The 16,514-nt window shown below is 38.0% G+C and overlaps 1 protein-coding gene across 3 annotated transcripts in view; it reads left to right on the top strand.

Annotated features, from left to right (window-relative positions):
* The window catches only part of LOC124788562 (spermine oxidase-like), a 149,873-nt gene that overhangs the window by 38,032 nt on the left and 95,327 nt on the right, over window positions 1–16,514 (top strand). For all 3 annotated transcript variants that reach the window (XM_047255850.1, XM_047255836.1, XM_047255843.1), the window contains exons 2-5: window positions 199–350; window positions 668–924; window positions 8,606–8,807; window positions 13,541–13,789. In XM_047255850.1, coding sequence (XP_047111806.1) covers window positions 857–924; window positions 8,606–8,807; window positions 13,541–13,789 — 519 coding nt within the window. In that variant the 5' untranslated portion in view covers window positions 199–350; window positions 668–856. The remainder of the gene's footprint in view (window positions 1–198; window positions 351–667; window positions 925–8,605; window positions 8,808–13,540; window positions 13,790–16,514) is intronic.

The following is a 16,514-nucleotide window of genomic DNA, read 5'->3' as shown; positions in this document are numbered from 1 at the left end:
CACTCAGTGGCTATAAAAGCAGCTGGAGCTACCTCATATAATCTACATAATTTACCAGGAGTACCGGTATATCTGTTTTGTGATTGTTTCACAAATGGTTACTGCCTTCTGTTACGTAAAGAATTATTATTTTCAAAATGAAATGTATTGCATGTAGTTTTTTATGTAACTTACCTGTTCTTCATTTTGTTGTTGCAGCCCAGAAATGTTTCACACAAAAATACTTATATTAGGTGCAAAAGCGCAAGGAATTGCAGTAGCATCTCACTTTTTGGAACACAACATGGAGGACTTCATTGTAATTAAGTTAGGAGACCAAACTCTTGAATCCTCTTGTGCTTCAAGTTCAAGTGAGTTTAGAAATATATTTTCTGCCTAAATAAAATTAAATCTAGTTTATCAGAATAATCGACACAATGTTCTGGACTAAATAAATGGTTCCCAATTTCATTTTTTACTTTGACTCATGAAAACATTTATTCTTCAATGTAACTTTGTTGTTAATGCATTATTGTATCATATAACTTGAGCAAGCAAAGTGTGTGCCTAGCTTACAGAAATATGATCTGTGAAACATCAATCAATAAATTAAGAACATCTTTTTTACTACATCACTGGATGCAACCATTATTTGACATTCAGGTTGCTATGTTCCTTTTTGTTCCAGATATATGCAGACCTGATGGAGACAACAAATGCTTTCAGAATGGGGATGAAAGTTTCAACCCAGAAAAGAATAGAACAAGCATATTAAACAGAAATGCTATTGTGAAGGATGTAGGATTAATATTCTTTAATTCTTCTGGTCACATTATTGCTCAAGAAGATGTGGCAGAAGCAGCTAACTTAAGCACAAATGAAGGAGAATGTTATGTATGATAAAGGGAATTTGTCATCGCTGTTGGCAGATTTACGTTTGGAACAGTAAGTAATCCACTTTGAATGATCCTGTTATAATAGTTTGCATACTCTTCGTTTTATTGTTGTTCTCAATGTTGTTATTATTGTTGTTCTTCTTTAGTTGTTTTTCCCTTAGTGTGTGTATTTTCATAATTGTATCTCCATTCCTGGCACAATTTTTAAAATGTAAGTAAATGAGCTTAATTGTCTTGTTTAATTTGTTTTACTGTTTACTTCACTGTGCCTGATTATCCTGTGCATCATCTGTCACCATCAGTATGCAAATTAAATGACAGAAAATCCAGGATGGATTAACAATATAAATCAGTATTGATTACAATTCACTACATAGTTGAGGCATTGCGTGGCAAACAGGCACATTTAACAGTACATTGTTGTTGGACAAAGTCCTACATCATATTTAGAAAAACACATGTATTCATACAAGCACAACTTTCACGCACATGGTCGTTGTGCCTGTGAGACTTGATTTCAGTGAGCATCGGTCTTGGCTGGGGTGGGTAGTTGTACTACAGAAGAGGCATGGGTGAGAGAGGGGAAGGGTGGTAGGTTACGGGTGGGCAAGATGCTGTAACGCTGTCTGCAGGAGTGTGCAGGAACTTGACTGGGACAGGTGATGGACTGCTAGATGCAGCATTGGAAGGCTGTGTTGGGGGGGGGGGGGGGGGGGGGGGGGGGAGGGGGGATTGGGGAGGAAAGAAACAGAGAAAGAGAAAGGACTAAGCAGATGGACAGAGTGAAGAGAGGCATTTATAAGGGTGAAGCTGGAGCATGGGAGGGCATAGAGGACAGGGCGTGGAAGACACAGACGAACGAAGTTTGCAGTCAGGGGAGTTACACAAGCTATGGTTATTCTACAAGGAGAGTTGCCACCTGCGCAGTTCAGAAAAGATAGTGTTAGTTTGAAGAAACCAGGTGTAATGGGCAATGAAACAGTGTTTGAAGTCAAGCACACTGTGTTGCATGGCATGCTGGGCAACTGAGTGGTCCAGCTGTCTCTTGGCCACAGCTTGTCAGTTGCTGCTAATGCAGACAGACAGCTTGTTAGTGGTCATACCCATGGAAAATGCCACACAGAGGTTGCAGCTGAGTTAGTAGACCACATGATTGTTTTTACAGATGGTCCTGCCTTTGACAGGCAGGAGAGACCTGTGACAGGACTGGAGTTGGTAATGCTGGCAGGACATGCAGGACAGGTCCTACATCTATATATTTTAAAGGTATATGAGCAATTGGGCAACAGGTTGGCAGAAATGATGGGATAAGAAAGAACAGAGCATATTACACAGGTTGGCTGGGTGGCAGAATACCACTACGGGAGTGGTGGTCAGGATTTTTCTTATTTCAAGGCACAATGAGAGGCAGTCAAAACCATTGTGGAAAATATGATTCAGTTGCTCCAGTCCTAGGTGATACTGAGTCGGGAAGATGACGGTCCATTGTGGCCATTCATTGGATATGCGAGGGATGGTGGGTGACTGTGGAGACAAGGCATGGGAGATCTGTTACTATACAATGTGTGGAAGATTATTTTGATCTGTGAAGGCCTCAGCAAAACCCTCAGCATATTTGGAGAGGGACTGCTCATCACTGCAAATGAGACTGACAAGAATGGATGGATAGGCTGTGTGAAGAGGCACTAAACTGTTATTTCTTCGTGAATGGTCACTGTCAAACTACAGCCAATAGACAGCTGGACCAATCATTTGCCAAGAATACTGTGCAGTATATTGTGCTTGACTTCAACAACTGCTTCACAGCCAATGCCTTCTGGAATCTTCCCACCAATAAAACATTTTCTGATTTGTGCTTGTGGGAACTATCCCTGCAACATACCCTTCTCTCCCATAAACACTGGCCTCAATCTTTTGTAGTCCATGTCCTGCACCTGCCTCTATCTCCTGTGCTTCCATTCGATCCTCACACATACCATCTTACCCTGCACCCCTCCATCCACAGCACACCTACCTTGTCATTTTCTCTTCTCTGATTGTATTCTCTCCCCCCCCCCCCCCCCCCTGACCACTCCACACCCCACCCCACCCCTCTCCTCCCTACTACACATCCCCACAGACAGCACTACATCATCTTCTTCCAACCCAACCTTACTAACCCTCCCCACCCCCACCACATGCCTGCTCTATACTCTGCTACCCACCCTAGCCAAGATCGCTAATCACTACAGTCAAACGTCGACAGTTCCCAGAGACAATAGCAGCCATGTGTGTGTGTGTTTTGCATGTATGAATGATTTGTGTGTGTGTGTGTTTTCTAAGACTAATAAAAACTTTGAGCAATATCATAATTCATATTGTCAGTGTAATTATAAAAGCACTGTGTGGTAATGTAATCAGCTGTACTAATACACTGAATATAAACATCTTCTGTGTCACCAATTCTGTGCTCTACTGAGCAGGGCGCGATTTTGTATGACCCTCTTCCATACGGTTCTGTCCACCTGCAGGTATTGTTCATGTATTTCATACCATTTGGCATCTCTCAGCTGTCATGAGGTCATCCTCTTGTTTGTTCAGAAGAAGTTTTTGGTTTATGTATTCCTGAGCAGTTGTGTGAATAGCCATTATCCTCATATGATGAGGATACTATAATTGTTTTACTTCAAGAAGCTCCTGTAGGATTTTTTGGAATGGACAGTGTCTTGAAAGGAGGATATAAGATGAACGTCAACAAAAGCAAAACGAGGATAATGGAATGCAGTGGAATTAAGTCGGGTGATGCTGAGGGACTTAGATTAGGAAATGAGACACTTAAAGTAGTGAAGGGGTTTTGCTATTTGGGGAGCAAAATAACTGATGATGGTTGAACTAGAGAGGATATAAAATGTAGACTGTCAATGACAAGGAAAGTGTTTCTGAAGAAGAGAAATTTGTTAACATCGAGTATAGTTTTAAATGTCAGGAAGTCGTTTCTGAAAGTATTTGTATGGAGTGTAGCCATGTATGGAAGTGAAACATGGACGACAAATCGTTTGGACAAGAAGAGAATAGAAGCTTTCGAAATGTGGTGCTACAGATGAATGCTGAAGATTAGATGGGTAGATCACATAACTAATGAGGAGGTATTGAATAGAATTGGGGAGAAGAGGAGTTTGTGGCACAACTTGACCATAAGAAGGGATCGGTTGGTAGGACATGTTCTGAGGCATCAAGGGATCACCAGTTTAGTACTGGAGGGCAGCGTGGAGGGTAAAAATCGTAGAGGGAGACCAAAAGATGAATACACCAAGCAGATTCAGAAGGATGTATGTTGCAGTAAGTACTGGGAGATGAAGAAGCTTGCACAGGATAGAGTAGCATGGAGAGCTGCATCAAACCAGTCTCAGGACTGAAGACCACAACAACAACAGGATAGAATGTTGCAAGATATTTTTTAAAGGATTTGCTCTGGAACTCAGAATGTGCAAATTGTGGAGTGGGTCATGGAGAGACAAACAGGTGATTGGCTTGATTGAACTATTTTATTACTCACATATCACATATTCAAATTTGGTTCTAGCTCAGGCTCATCCAGTCCTGCCTACTTCACACTTAGAAGTCTCCCTCATTGTCTTGATCTGCAAACAGGATTGCTAGCATACTTTCACTTCACACTGTCGTGTGGCATAATCTTCTTTGGTAATGCAGCTAACGGCAAATAAATATTTATTCTGCTGAAGAGTATTGTGTAAAGATGAGAACTGACATCTAGCAGAAGTCTCTTCAAAGACATAGGGGTTCTTACAGTTCCTTACAAACATGTCTACTTCCTAAAGGTGCTTGTGGTTGAAAACAAGAGTGAATTTAGAATGTACTGTGCAATTCACAACCATAGTATGAGAAGTAAAAATAATTTCCATGTAGTCAATGTGCCTTTATCTAGTATTCATGGCTGGTTGGTGATGTTGCATATTAAACTGAACATAATTAGATGTTGCAGTTAGAACAGAGCTGGGAGCTTATAGGGATGCCACATCATAACACTCAAGGCATTTAGTTTACAATGCTCAGTAGCATTTGGTTACTGAGTGGGAAATTATTGTGCTAAATTCACTGGAGCATTTCCATTGTTTCTTATAAGGTATGTGCCACTGCCTTTGCTACCCATAAATATATATGAGTAAAGGAGACCACTCACTACTACACACACCTCTGTGCATTGTGTTGGCACTGGCACAATGTAATCTCTCTCTCTCTCTCTCTCTCTCTCTCTCTCTCTGTGTGTGTGTGTCTGTGTGTGTGTGTGTGTGTGTGTGGGCGTGCATGCTCATCTGTTCGCTCTAGCTCATCAAAGGATTTTTTCCAAAAGCTAGCAGAGTTCATTTGTATGTGCCTCACAGTGATTTAAAGCCTCTGCTTTTTTTTTGCATTTACACTCTACCAGGACTTTCTGACGTTTCCATATGGCTTCTAATACCTAATACTCCTTGTCTATAATACATACCTTCTTCAAGTCACAATCTGGTCAGACGTCACTTTCAGAGACAAGATAAAACCACAGTGTTATAAATTAAGGAATCCGTCTACAAATGTGGGATTTCTGGATAAGCCTAGAATGTATAACAGTTTCTCAGTTCTTCACCCACTGTCTGTTCATTTCCAGGTATTAATCTTGACTTGTATTTATTTGTTTTATAATGACTATCTGCACACTCCTAACACTGATATGTATTCTGTTGTTTTGTCATACACATACCTCTTCCCTGCAGTCAAATAAATTCACCATACTTAACTGATTTACAGTTTACCTTATGTATTTCCAACTCTGCTACAACTATCAGTGATATCTTACGTACTTCCAACTCTCTTACAACGGTCAGTGATACCTTTTTTGCTGTCTCTGTGCCACCTTTCATGTGTAATATCTTTTCAAGTTATTCTCCAATACTCTTGTCTAGTATTTTTTTTATTTTGTTGTGATTGTCAATTTATTTATATTGTTATACAAGCTATTCTGTTGTTTTACCACATGCATATCTCTCCTTCTATTGAGTGTAATTCTTTATACTTACATATATAAACCTGACATTTATATAGACCTTATACTGTTTACAAATTTACATTGAAGTGTACTACAATTTCATTTTGCTCATATTGTCCTCCACCTCTTCCATGCAGACACACACTGTTTTACCAATATTCAGATTTAATGTTTTCTGGTATGTTCACTTCACATTAATTTACAGTTCAGTTTAAATATTTTCAATGATGTTACAGTCACACTGTCAAAGATGAGATTTACTCTGCTTTCGCATGTCACTCTCCATGTGTAATATCTTTTCAAAGTTGTCTACTAGTGCAGAATAAATAATGATGTTAAACAGTGAAAAGCCCAGGGTGGAATAACAACTCCCATTTCCATCTACTCCAGATCTGTCACTGGCATCTCTTACCCCATCAAATGCAGGGCTACCTGTGAAAGTAGCCATGTGACCTACCAACTTAGCTGCAGCCACTGTGACACATTCTGTGTGTGTGTGTGACAATTAACAAGCTGTTTGCATGAATGACCACTGTCAAACTGTGACCAAGAGACATTTGGACCACTGAGATGCTGAATATGCCACCTGTCACAATGTGCTTCACATTAATGACCGCTCACAGCTTGTGCTATTAGATTCTTCCCACCAACACCAGATTTTCTGAACTGCACAGTTGAGGTTTCTCCCTATAACACATTCTTCATTCCCACAACCCCCTCTGGCTCCAACCTTCACTAGTCCCTGCGTATCCCCTTCTCTGCTCCCATTCTGGTACTGGACACAGCTTCTAGCCCACCATTGCACCTACGCAGCCCTTTCCTTTTCTCTGTCCACTTCTCTTGTCTTCCTGCCCCCCCCCCCCCCACCCTGCCACCACCTACCCCTCTGCCCCCTCACTGGTGTGCTGCACCTAGCAGCCATATCCTGTCCCCACCATGTTGCAGCATGCTTCCATAGGTAGCACGAGCATATTCCTCCACCTCTGTCCTGCTGTCTCTCCCCCTCCCTACCCCAGCCCTCTTCCTTACCCCTCACTTCCCATCCAAGCTACATGGATTGTTGCTTATGTTGGACACTGCCACAGTTGGGCATTTGCACCTGGGGACAGTGATCATGTGTTTGTTAGAGTTGCTCTTGTGTGAATGTGTATATCTGCCTCTGAAAAAGTCTGTGTCAAAAAGACTAAATATTTCAACATTAATTTTCTTTGCACCTGTCTGCAACTCAACACCCCCTCTCTTTGATGAGATTATTCATTCATAACCTGATGATTGTGTTGTAGGGCAAAAACTGCTTAATTAAATAAATTAATAGTGTAGAACATCCACATTGTTGTGATTTTTATTTATAAAACCATATTTGTGTAATAATTCATAATAGAGAACCATTTTTTTGACCGAAAACTGAACTGTTTTCAGCTAGGAGTATAAAATGATTGCATGAATTATTTGGATTTAACACAGAGTTATGAAAACTTTTGCCAAAACTACACTGGCATACAGTTGTCAATGTAATTAACATATGATCGTAAGCAGATTAAAACCCTTAAAACAATTGGACCATGAAATGTGCTTTTTGTGGGCAAAACTGGACAATCGAGCCACAAGACCATGCGTCAAGGAATGACTAATAACATTAGTCAGTATCCCTTCCCTACGTCTCCATACTTCACATAGACTTTCCTGAGACAGCCTGTGATGTGTGCTTATGCGACTGGGATGTTAGCATATGAAATCAGAAAATGAGGGTTATGAGTCCTTGTCTGATGCAAAGCTTTAACATATCTGGTGTGCTCATTTCAGTATGCACTTCTTCGAAGAATGGAAGTACCATTCCAAAACGCACACCAGAGCTGTGAGTAAGCCATCATAATCTTGTCCTTTTCCCAAATAACTGAACCCAATCTGGGTATGGAGCAGCTTCTGTAGTGTTTAGAAAACTAGGCTGAGTTACTGATAATTTGTGGTTTTTAATTAGGAAATGAGGCACAATTCGGAATTTCAGATGATTGCTCATGAAAGACCAAAATCTGACTGTGGCTTGTGGGTCAACACCCTTTCATTTTGATACACTTGAGCATGAAGAGTGAAAATTTTTATTTTATAATACAATTATAATTTTATTAAGTAATACATGTCATTGATACAGTTGACCTGGAACATAAAATTAAATATGGTTATGACTTTGCTGTATTAGTGATATTCAGTATTATTATAATCTCTGAGTCACACATAATTTTCTCACAGCTAATTTTTACTTTTCTTTTACAATTCAGTGCCTAGCAGTGAACAGGAAACATTACTGAAGCTACCACGTCTTGCTGTCCATAAAATGAAGTATCAATGGTTTGACACGTGGAGTACCAGAATTGCATCCAGATCAGGAATAGAATAAAACAGTTCAATAACTTTGACATAAGTTTCAGATTGAGGCATAGGGTTACACGTTTGTTATTACTTTGCTACGAAAAATGTCTTCATATTTGTTTCAATGAAGATATGTGCTTTGAAAAGCTTCTTATAGAGATTCAAAAGTTTTGAGCGATAAAGCTTATGAGTATAGCATGTAAAACCATAAAATGCAACCAGTTTCATTTAACCATGACTTTCCTACCTTTCTGTACTTTAATTTTTTTCTCATAAATTGTATGAGATGTTTATGTTCTGTTCTGTTTTCTGTTCAATTAATTTACTCTGTCCATTACAGATTACAGAGAGGAGTGAATGAAGATACATTCCTGGGGAGAGATCCTGACACTGTCGAATTACTGTTAGAATGGAAACAGAAAATGGAAGATTTATTGTATGGTTCTTCTTCCAATACATGTAAATGTTATTGCAGCGATGATGAGTCCATCTACTTAAAGCACAAAGAAGAAAGTTATAAAACAGTACTGAATGTTTTATCAGTGAGTACTTGCATAATCTTTCTGCATTTTTGAAATATTTTGGAAAGTATGTACAAATGGGTCACTAAAGTATGTATTTAAATGTTTACAGAAAAAGTTGTTTGCAAGGAAAAGAAATAATTCAGTTTTATTAATGCTATGCTGGTCAGATCTTGTAGCAAATGCATTTAAGATCTTAAAGGACACCTTTCAGAATATGGGCTTAAATTTTTCATTTCTGGTGATGTCTGAGGGGATTGTGTGCCAATCTGTTCTGCTCCAATATCTTTGCGTGTCCCGATAGACTAATTTCTTCTTTTGAATTGTTATGTCTGTGTTTTTAATCTTCTCATGTAGTGCTCTATAGCACCTTAAGTGAAGTACAAATCCTTCCACAAAGTTATTAAGATCTTTCAGGGAAAATATCTTTCCTTTTCCCCAATTCAGGCATTTTTTAGTTTGACCATTCCCTTCAAGGCATAGAAAAGAAAAGAACCACACTTACAGCTGTTTAGTCTTTCACTTGTTCAAAGTATTCCCTTCAACTCATTCCTCTACAAACACTTATGTCAGAAGTGCTTCCACTTAGCCATGAATCCCTTGGTATTTTCTTTTGGATTGTCTTATAGTGCCCCTGATGATTTCTTTGTATGTCATTAATAGTATTGAAACACTGCCCTTTAGAACTAATTTTAATTTTTAAAATGAAAATTTTCTGCAACATCTTTTGCAGAAAATTCTCATGTAACTATTTCAAAGTGCTTGTATCAAAGTCATGACTGACTGTTTGTTCTTGAGGGAAGAAATTCATGATTTTATTTTGAATTTGAGCACCACCAGTTAAACGAAAAGACTGTTACACATTATAGCTTTTGGCCAAAGTCTTCTTCAACAAAGAGTTGGAGCTGCTTGTGGTAGCGATCATGTGTGTGTGTGTGTGTGTGTGTGTGTGTGTGTGTGTGTGAGTGCGCGCGCATTTTCTTCAATGAAGAAGGCTTTGTCCAAAAGCTATGATACAGAACAGTCTTTTTGGTGTGCCTGTCTGCAACTTAATAGGTCATCTTTACAGTGAGTAGCAATTTATTCTTTCACCTAATATTGTTACATTTATTTCCTAATTTCAAGCAAAATTTCACTTTGCATTGTTCCTAGCACAAAACAGACACTACAAAACATACATCAAACACATTTCAGTCAAATGACAATAGCTTTAGAAACTAAAGAGGATATCAATGATGTGAAACAATGTGATATTTGGAAATATTGTGAAGGATATGTTGCTGCAAACCAGTTTTTACCATAACTCTTTGTTGCCCCATGAAAAAAAATATTGTTCTTTTCCTGAATACATCTATTGTAATTTGTGCAACAGTATCTCATTATTGCTGAAATGAGATACTTTATCTATTAGGGAATATCACATAAGAAGAAGAAAATGTGGTTAATGTTCATTCGTATCTTGACAAAAATCAAGTTGATGTACAGATTGCATCTAATTTTTAACAGAGATAAATACAAGGCTGTGCTGCCCATGAAACTTAAAAGTGTGGTATCTTTTGGTTAATGATTAATGAATCACAACTGGAGTCAGTCTTGTAAGCAAATACCTAGGAGAAACACTCTCTCGAATCATTAAGTGGTTCAACTATAAACTCAGTAGTAGTTGAAACAAATGAGAGGTTTCAGTGTATTTGTAGGATGATGGAAAACTGTAGTTTGTTTATGGAGAGGGTTGCTCTCAAAACACTTGGACATCTTATACTGGAATATCAGTATTTAAATTTTTGGATCCATATTGAACTGGTCAAACAGGAGACACTCACCAATATAAAGATAGTCAGTTACCCTGTACAGTTGGTCACTAGATTCTTTGCTTCAGCAGACGGCGGAGAGGGAGGGAGGGGGGGGGGGGGGGGAGTGGCAGAAATTCTTAAAAATAACACCTACTTGGCAGTGAAAGAATGAATATATGAGGAGTAGTCATAAATTTTTCATTATAATGAGAAAAAGTCAAGCTATGACCCTGAAACTAGTTGATGGTGGAAGTCTTTTGCAGCTACACAAAATGACACAGTGGCTTGGTAATGTGGGAATTACTTATGATTAATTTCTGCATTGGAGTGACCCCTGACACAGATCCAACCATATACACTACTGAAATCTGTACACAGTGAACTCTGAACACTTATTAATGTTATCTTGCCCTATTAGTGAACACGAATTATGCAACTTAAAATAAAAGAATGACTCACATGAAATATCACCCTCTCCCTCCCTCCCCCCCCCCTCCCCCCCCCCCCCCCAAAAAAGGGAAAAAGAAAATAGCTAAATAAACAAGGGCTACTGAAATAAGAAAGGCTATTCATTGACACTGTTGATTTATTGCAATAGAAGCCTGCATGGAATATGATGTGCAATGTAAATAATATAGGAAAACAGATCCAACAAAACACTAAGCACAATTATGTCAAAGGTAATGGTCGGTCAGCAAAGTTGCATGAAGGTATAGAATTCTCTGTGTAACAGCTTCCTGTTTGTGTATCAACAGTAACACTATCTGACTGACTCTATCTTATCTGACAGTGAATGTGAACTACTAAACTGAAGGGTTGTGCAACATGCACTAATTGAACAGCTGCTTCTGCAAGTTGAAAGGACATGCCACTGAGGGTGTCTAGCAATGTGGAAAATTCTATACATGCTGGAGCTGCAAATACACTCACTATAGACAGCTGCCCATCTTGGGTAAACACTATGCTTGGTGCTGCCAAAAATCTGCACAATCTCAACCAGGCTGCCCATGCTTATGCTTGAACATTGGACTTCGCCTCGCTTGCCACCCATGGGCAAACTCTCCTGCTAAGCTTCCCTGAATTTATTTCCTTGCCCCAGCTCAGCTCTATGATGCATACACCACACTGTCCCCAACAAAACTCCAAATATTCTTCCAGGCCCCTCTTCATCCCCCCCCCCCCCAAAAAAAAAAAAAAAAAAAAAAAAAAAAAAAAAAAAAAAAAAAAAAAAAAAAAAAAAAAAACTCCACATGGAGCACCTACAAATAGCACACGATGAAATACCCCATGCCAACTCAATAATCAAAAATTGGTGCATAGCCTCTGTCCAGGAGATTGGCAAAAGTCACTCTTCAATAGAATGACTTGCTGCCAAAAGTCACTAACATCTCTGATGTCACAGTCTGCTTCCCAATCATGCTGCTTATTTTTAGCATGTGCAGGAAATCACTTTCCAAAAAAATACACCTGCTGTATTGACAACAAATGCTGAGGCATCCATCAGGGTGAGACTATCTCAGATTCAGAGGAGAAACGTTTTACAGTGCCAGGAGATACAGTTCTCTGACAAAAGGGTATTTGGCCATATTCTGAATGTCACGAAAGACATTGAAAAAGTGATCTATGATTGATTTTCTCTTTTTTCCACTGTCACTTTGATTTGCTAGTCTTTGAGCCCCAGCACCTGTACAATGCTTGTGTTTCCTACTTCTTCACAAAGAGATGGTATGTGACTTTGACCTTTGTTATTCAGGCTTTTTTGACCAAACTGGAAGTGTCTGTGTCACCTGGTCACTGTGTTAAATGATGGTGCATTGTTACACCATGTTCACATGGACTGTTGCATTATTATTCCCTTTCAAATGCAAAAACAAGTTACTGCACAATACTTTATCACTGGGTTGCACTGTTATTATTATTTTGTTCTTCTAGAGGACTGCTGTGGTATTGTGGAAAGGGGATTTCACTGTCAACCAGGATTGCAGACATGTGTTTGCAGACAAGCAAAATATTAATCTCATAACTTCATTTTTTTAAAGTGATAATTAAAACTTTATGACTACCCTCATAATATTTAAGTTAAATCAAGGACCAGTTTCTAATGCAAAATCTGTGCATATTGTTCAGTTACCTTTGTATCACTGCCCAAATACCATCAAAATGAAAATAGCCTAATAACAACCCAAACACATGCATATAATCATTCATGCAATGCTCCATCTTCAAATGAATTTGTTAACATGTTACAATGAACATATACACACAAAGTTACTTTGTCCTGGCTGAGACAGTGTAGCTGTTTACATCTGTGTGAGTTGGCTCTGCAGGAGGACATCTTTCAAAAGCTCAGCAATATTTTCAGTCTTGTTTATATGCCTGTTGACCACGCAATGCCTCAGCTATAAAGGTAGTCATTCTCTTTATTCCATGATGCACTATATATATTGATTCTATCTTTTTGACACTTTCCTCTAGAAAATCCTGTCCCCTTAAGCTATTCTACTGATTGAACACTTGTTTTGTATCTAGGTTAATAAATACAAATATTGCATATATTTTAGCAGTATGGGCTGCTGAATAATTCATCTGTGAGACTGTTGGTATTGCTCAAGAGCACTTCTGCAACAAGTCTGCAACATTGTAAGTCTGAGTGGGGAACAATTTTCTTATTTCAAAATTACTGCTGTCCTAAGCACAGCAGCTTTATTGTGGTATTGGCAAGTGAATTTTTTTTAAATATTTACATAAAACTGTCTTGCTTATTGTTAATTTTTATTTTTTAGGATTTTGTGAAGGTGATGTTACATCACAAATATTTTACATTGTTCTGACCATTGTTGTATTTTTGTGGTTAGATTACATTTACTGTGGTTTGATTCTGATAATTTTTGCCTTTACCAGTGTTTGTAACAGGCACATTGTCAACACAATCAAGAGTAATGGCTTTTTTTATATTCCTAGGACAACACTTTTAATGAGACTCAAACCTTTCTGTGGACTGGGAAACTTCACTTGCATAACAGAGTGACGAAGATTAATTGGGAATCTCAAATAGAAGATGGAGATGGAAAAGTAGAAGTAGTGTGTGATGATGGCTCAGTGTACATTGCTGATTTACTTATAATTACTGTCCCATTAGCCACAATGAATTCCCAAGGAGATTCCACTTTTGTTCCTGCACTGCCGTGCCATACACCTGATACTGTTAATGTAAGTCACACCTGTTATAACTAGCTTTTCAATTAGTTGTTTTATGGCAGTAATTATAAATAGAAATGTTTCATTTGTGGGTCAGAGTTTAAGTGTGATACACTGCTCATTTTTTTCAGTAATGCAGGGAAAATGATGTTTTTGTTTGCTTAAATAAATTTATATATGCTTTAATAATAAAAAAAGTGATCCATGTTCATATCCAGGCAACTAACTTCAAATCATTAGTTGTCTTAAAGGTAAATACTTGAAAACCTGAAACCTTTTGACTGTTTACAACCATATACCAGACTATAGATAGAATATTGACTTCTGTCGTTCATGGGCATTTTTACCAACTGGGTAATTCAGCTACCCCTTACAACCTAACTCAGAATATCGAGCTTTCACCAGTGCTTTCCAATTCCTTAAATTTCACAGATGTTTCCATGTCCTATCTATCTGACTTACACTTCTGCAAAAACAGATAGGGTAGAGAATAGCTTTGACATAATCTATAGATTTTTTACAGAATTAGTTTGTGAGTTTGCAGTAAAGTGAATACTTTTAATGTAACTTCAGTACAGAATGAAAGAGCATGACAGACCAGGAATCAGACTTGGATCTTGGCCTTTAGCAGATAACATTATTATCTATTGAGCAACATAAACATGATTCACAAACTGACACAAAACTGAACTGCCCTCAGCCTGCTGGAATGTGATTTTGAGGTCAATGTAGTATGAAAATAAATAATAGCCTGCAGTTTTTAATTTTACTGCTTCTTACGGTGTCATGGCATGATAAACTATTGCTTGAAATTCGTCTATTGGTGGTAATATCAATATCAGAAGTGTTGTCATAGCTTTTAAATAAAAGATATGCTACAGACCTGCAGCAGGCTTCTCCTTCACCTTTCTTTCTGTTCGATTATCAGTTATCACAATAAGACACAGTGAAATCGTTATTTGTAACGAGACAAGTTTCATATCAGCACACACTCTGCTGCAGAGTAAAAAATTCATTCTGGAGTTATTTGTATCTCGTAATCATATACTTTGGGACTGATGGCACTTGTAATGAAACAGCCTATATACACCCATAATAATTTCTTGTGGCTCAAAGATATGGTTCAAATCTTTCAAGTGGACACCATTCTCTGACTTGCATCTCCCTACCCTACTCCAGTAATCCTGCTGGGTAAGAGGGACCTACAGTTTTACATGGAATCCGAATCACGATTGGTTCCTGGCAGATCTTCACATCATTGAGAAGTGAAGGCCAGGTTAAAGGCAAAATTTCCTTGGTTTGGCTGGGATTTGATCCCAGAACCTCTGTTTCCAGCTAAGCACTTTACCACTAGACCACCAGGCCTGACCTATATACACCCATGACCAACTGAATTAAAGACCGCTGCATCGAAAGGAGATTGCTCCTGTCGTTATTGTGAATGGAATATAAAAAGATAGTAGTGCATTTAATCTTTAATGTTTTAGTCAAGTGAAATATAGTCTTAGCAATATTTTCACTTATATGTCAATAGCTGAAAGAGCTATTCACCCCTTTGTTGAAAAATTAATTACTTCTGACACAGAATAAAATCACAAAATTGATATAATATCTAATACAGTTTGGTAAGACAAGATGGAAATGAAAAGATAATTTGGAAGATATACATTTTCTGTTGATAGTTTTACTAAACAAGATGACCATTTCTGACTTGTAGGACATAAGTAATTTTGTTGTATTATTTTATAGCTTAGAAAAAGAACCAGCTTTTGGGGCAATCGCAAGTACTGTTAGGAACATCAGTAAATCTGTGCTTACTCCATGGTAATTGACTACAACTGAAATACCTTTAATTGGTAACTTCACTTCTTGTACAGCAGTAGTATTGATATTTGTACTTTAAATCAAATTCTTACTGCATGAACTATGCTGGGAACAGAGGAGAAATGCCATTAGAAAAATTTATCCGTAACTTAAGCACTTCATTTTTAACATCTTTGTCAAAGACAGTAGATATAAATAGAAATTGTATTGCTCCATAAGTGAGTGTAGCTTCTTCAATTCCTTGAAACCACATATTTAGTTGTGGTGGTGGCAATCTGTTCGTAAAAAGTTGTGACTGGTTCTCTCAGCCTCTCATCCTCACAAAGCTTATCAAAGTGCTGTTTTACTTGTTTTTATGGAATTTTTGCTTGATGCTCCATGATTAACAGTTGCAGAAAGCTTTATCAAGCAGTTTACTTGAACTATCCTAAGGTGCTATCTCTTTCTGACAGCACTGTTCCTAAGAGGTTACATGAAGCTGCAACATCTATATTCTGAGATTGGGATAACAGATGTCTAGGGTTCAATTTTCTTATTAACACCTATTGCTGGACTTCATTCTTTCATTTCTTACTTTTAATAACTATGTTAGGCAGAGTCTTGAGAATGTCAATGATTGTTTCTTTATTGCAGTGCATTGTATTCAGTGGCTTTAGCATTACTTTGAAGGTGCTCATTGTTCAAGTTTTTAAATCCTACCATAGTGACCAAAAAGTTTGTAGATGTTTTGGAAAGAAGAGCTTTCTCTCAGTTAGTCTTTACACCATCTTTAAGGACTAAATTGAAGTTGTTATTTGCAGAAAGGACAAAGTAGGAAGGACATGCTAATTTCTTGATGATTTTTTGTATGTCATGATCTGGGATTTAAGTATTATTAAGTCTACGTCTATGTTTTTTGGGTAATAATGGTGGC

This window comes from Schistocerca piceifrons, chromosome 1 (assembly GCF_021461385.2).
Source record: "Schistocerca piceifrons isolate TAMUIC-IGC-003096 chromosome 1, iqSchPice1.1, whole genome shotgun sequence".
In the NCBI taxonomy this organism is placed as follows: Eukaryota; Metazoa; Arthropoda; class Insecta; order Orthoptera; family Acrididae; genus Schistocerca; species Schistocerca piceifrons.
This window is presented reverse-complemented; position numbering and strand designations above follow the sequence as displayed.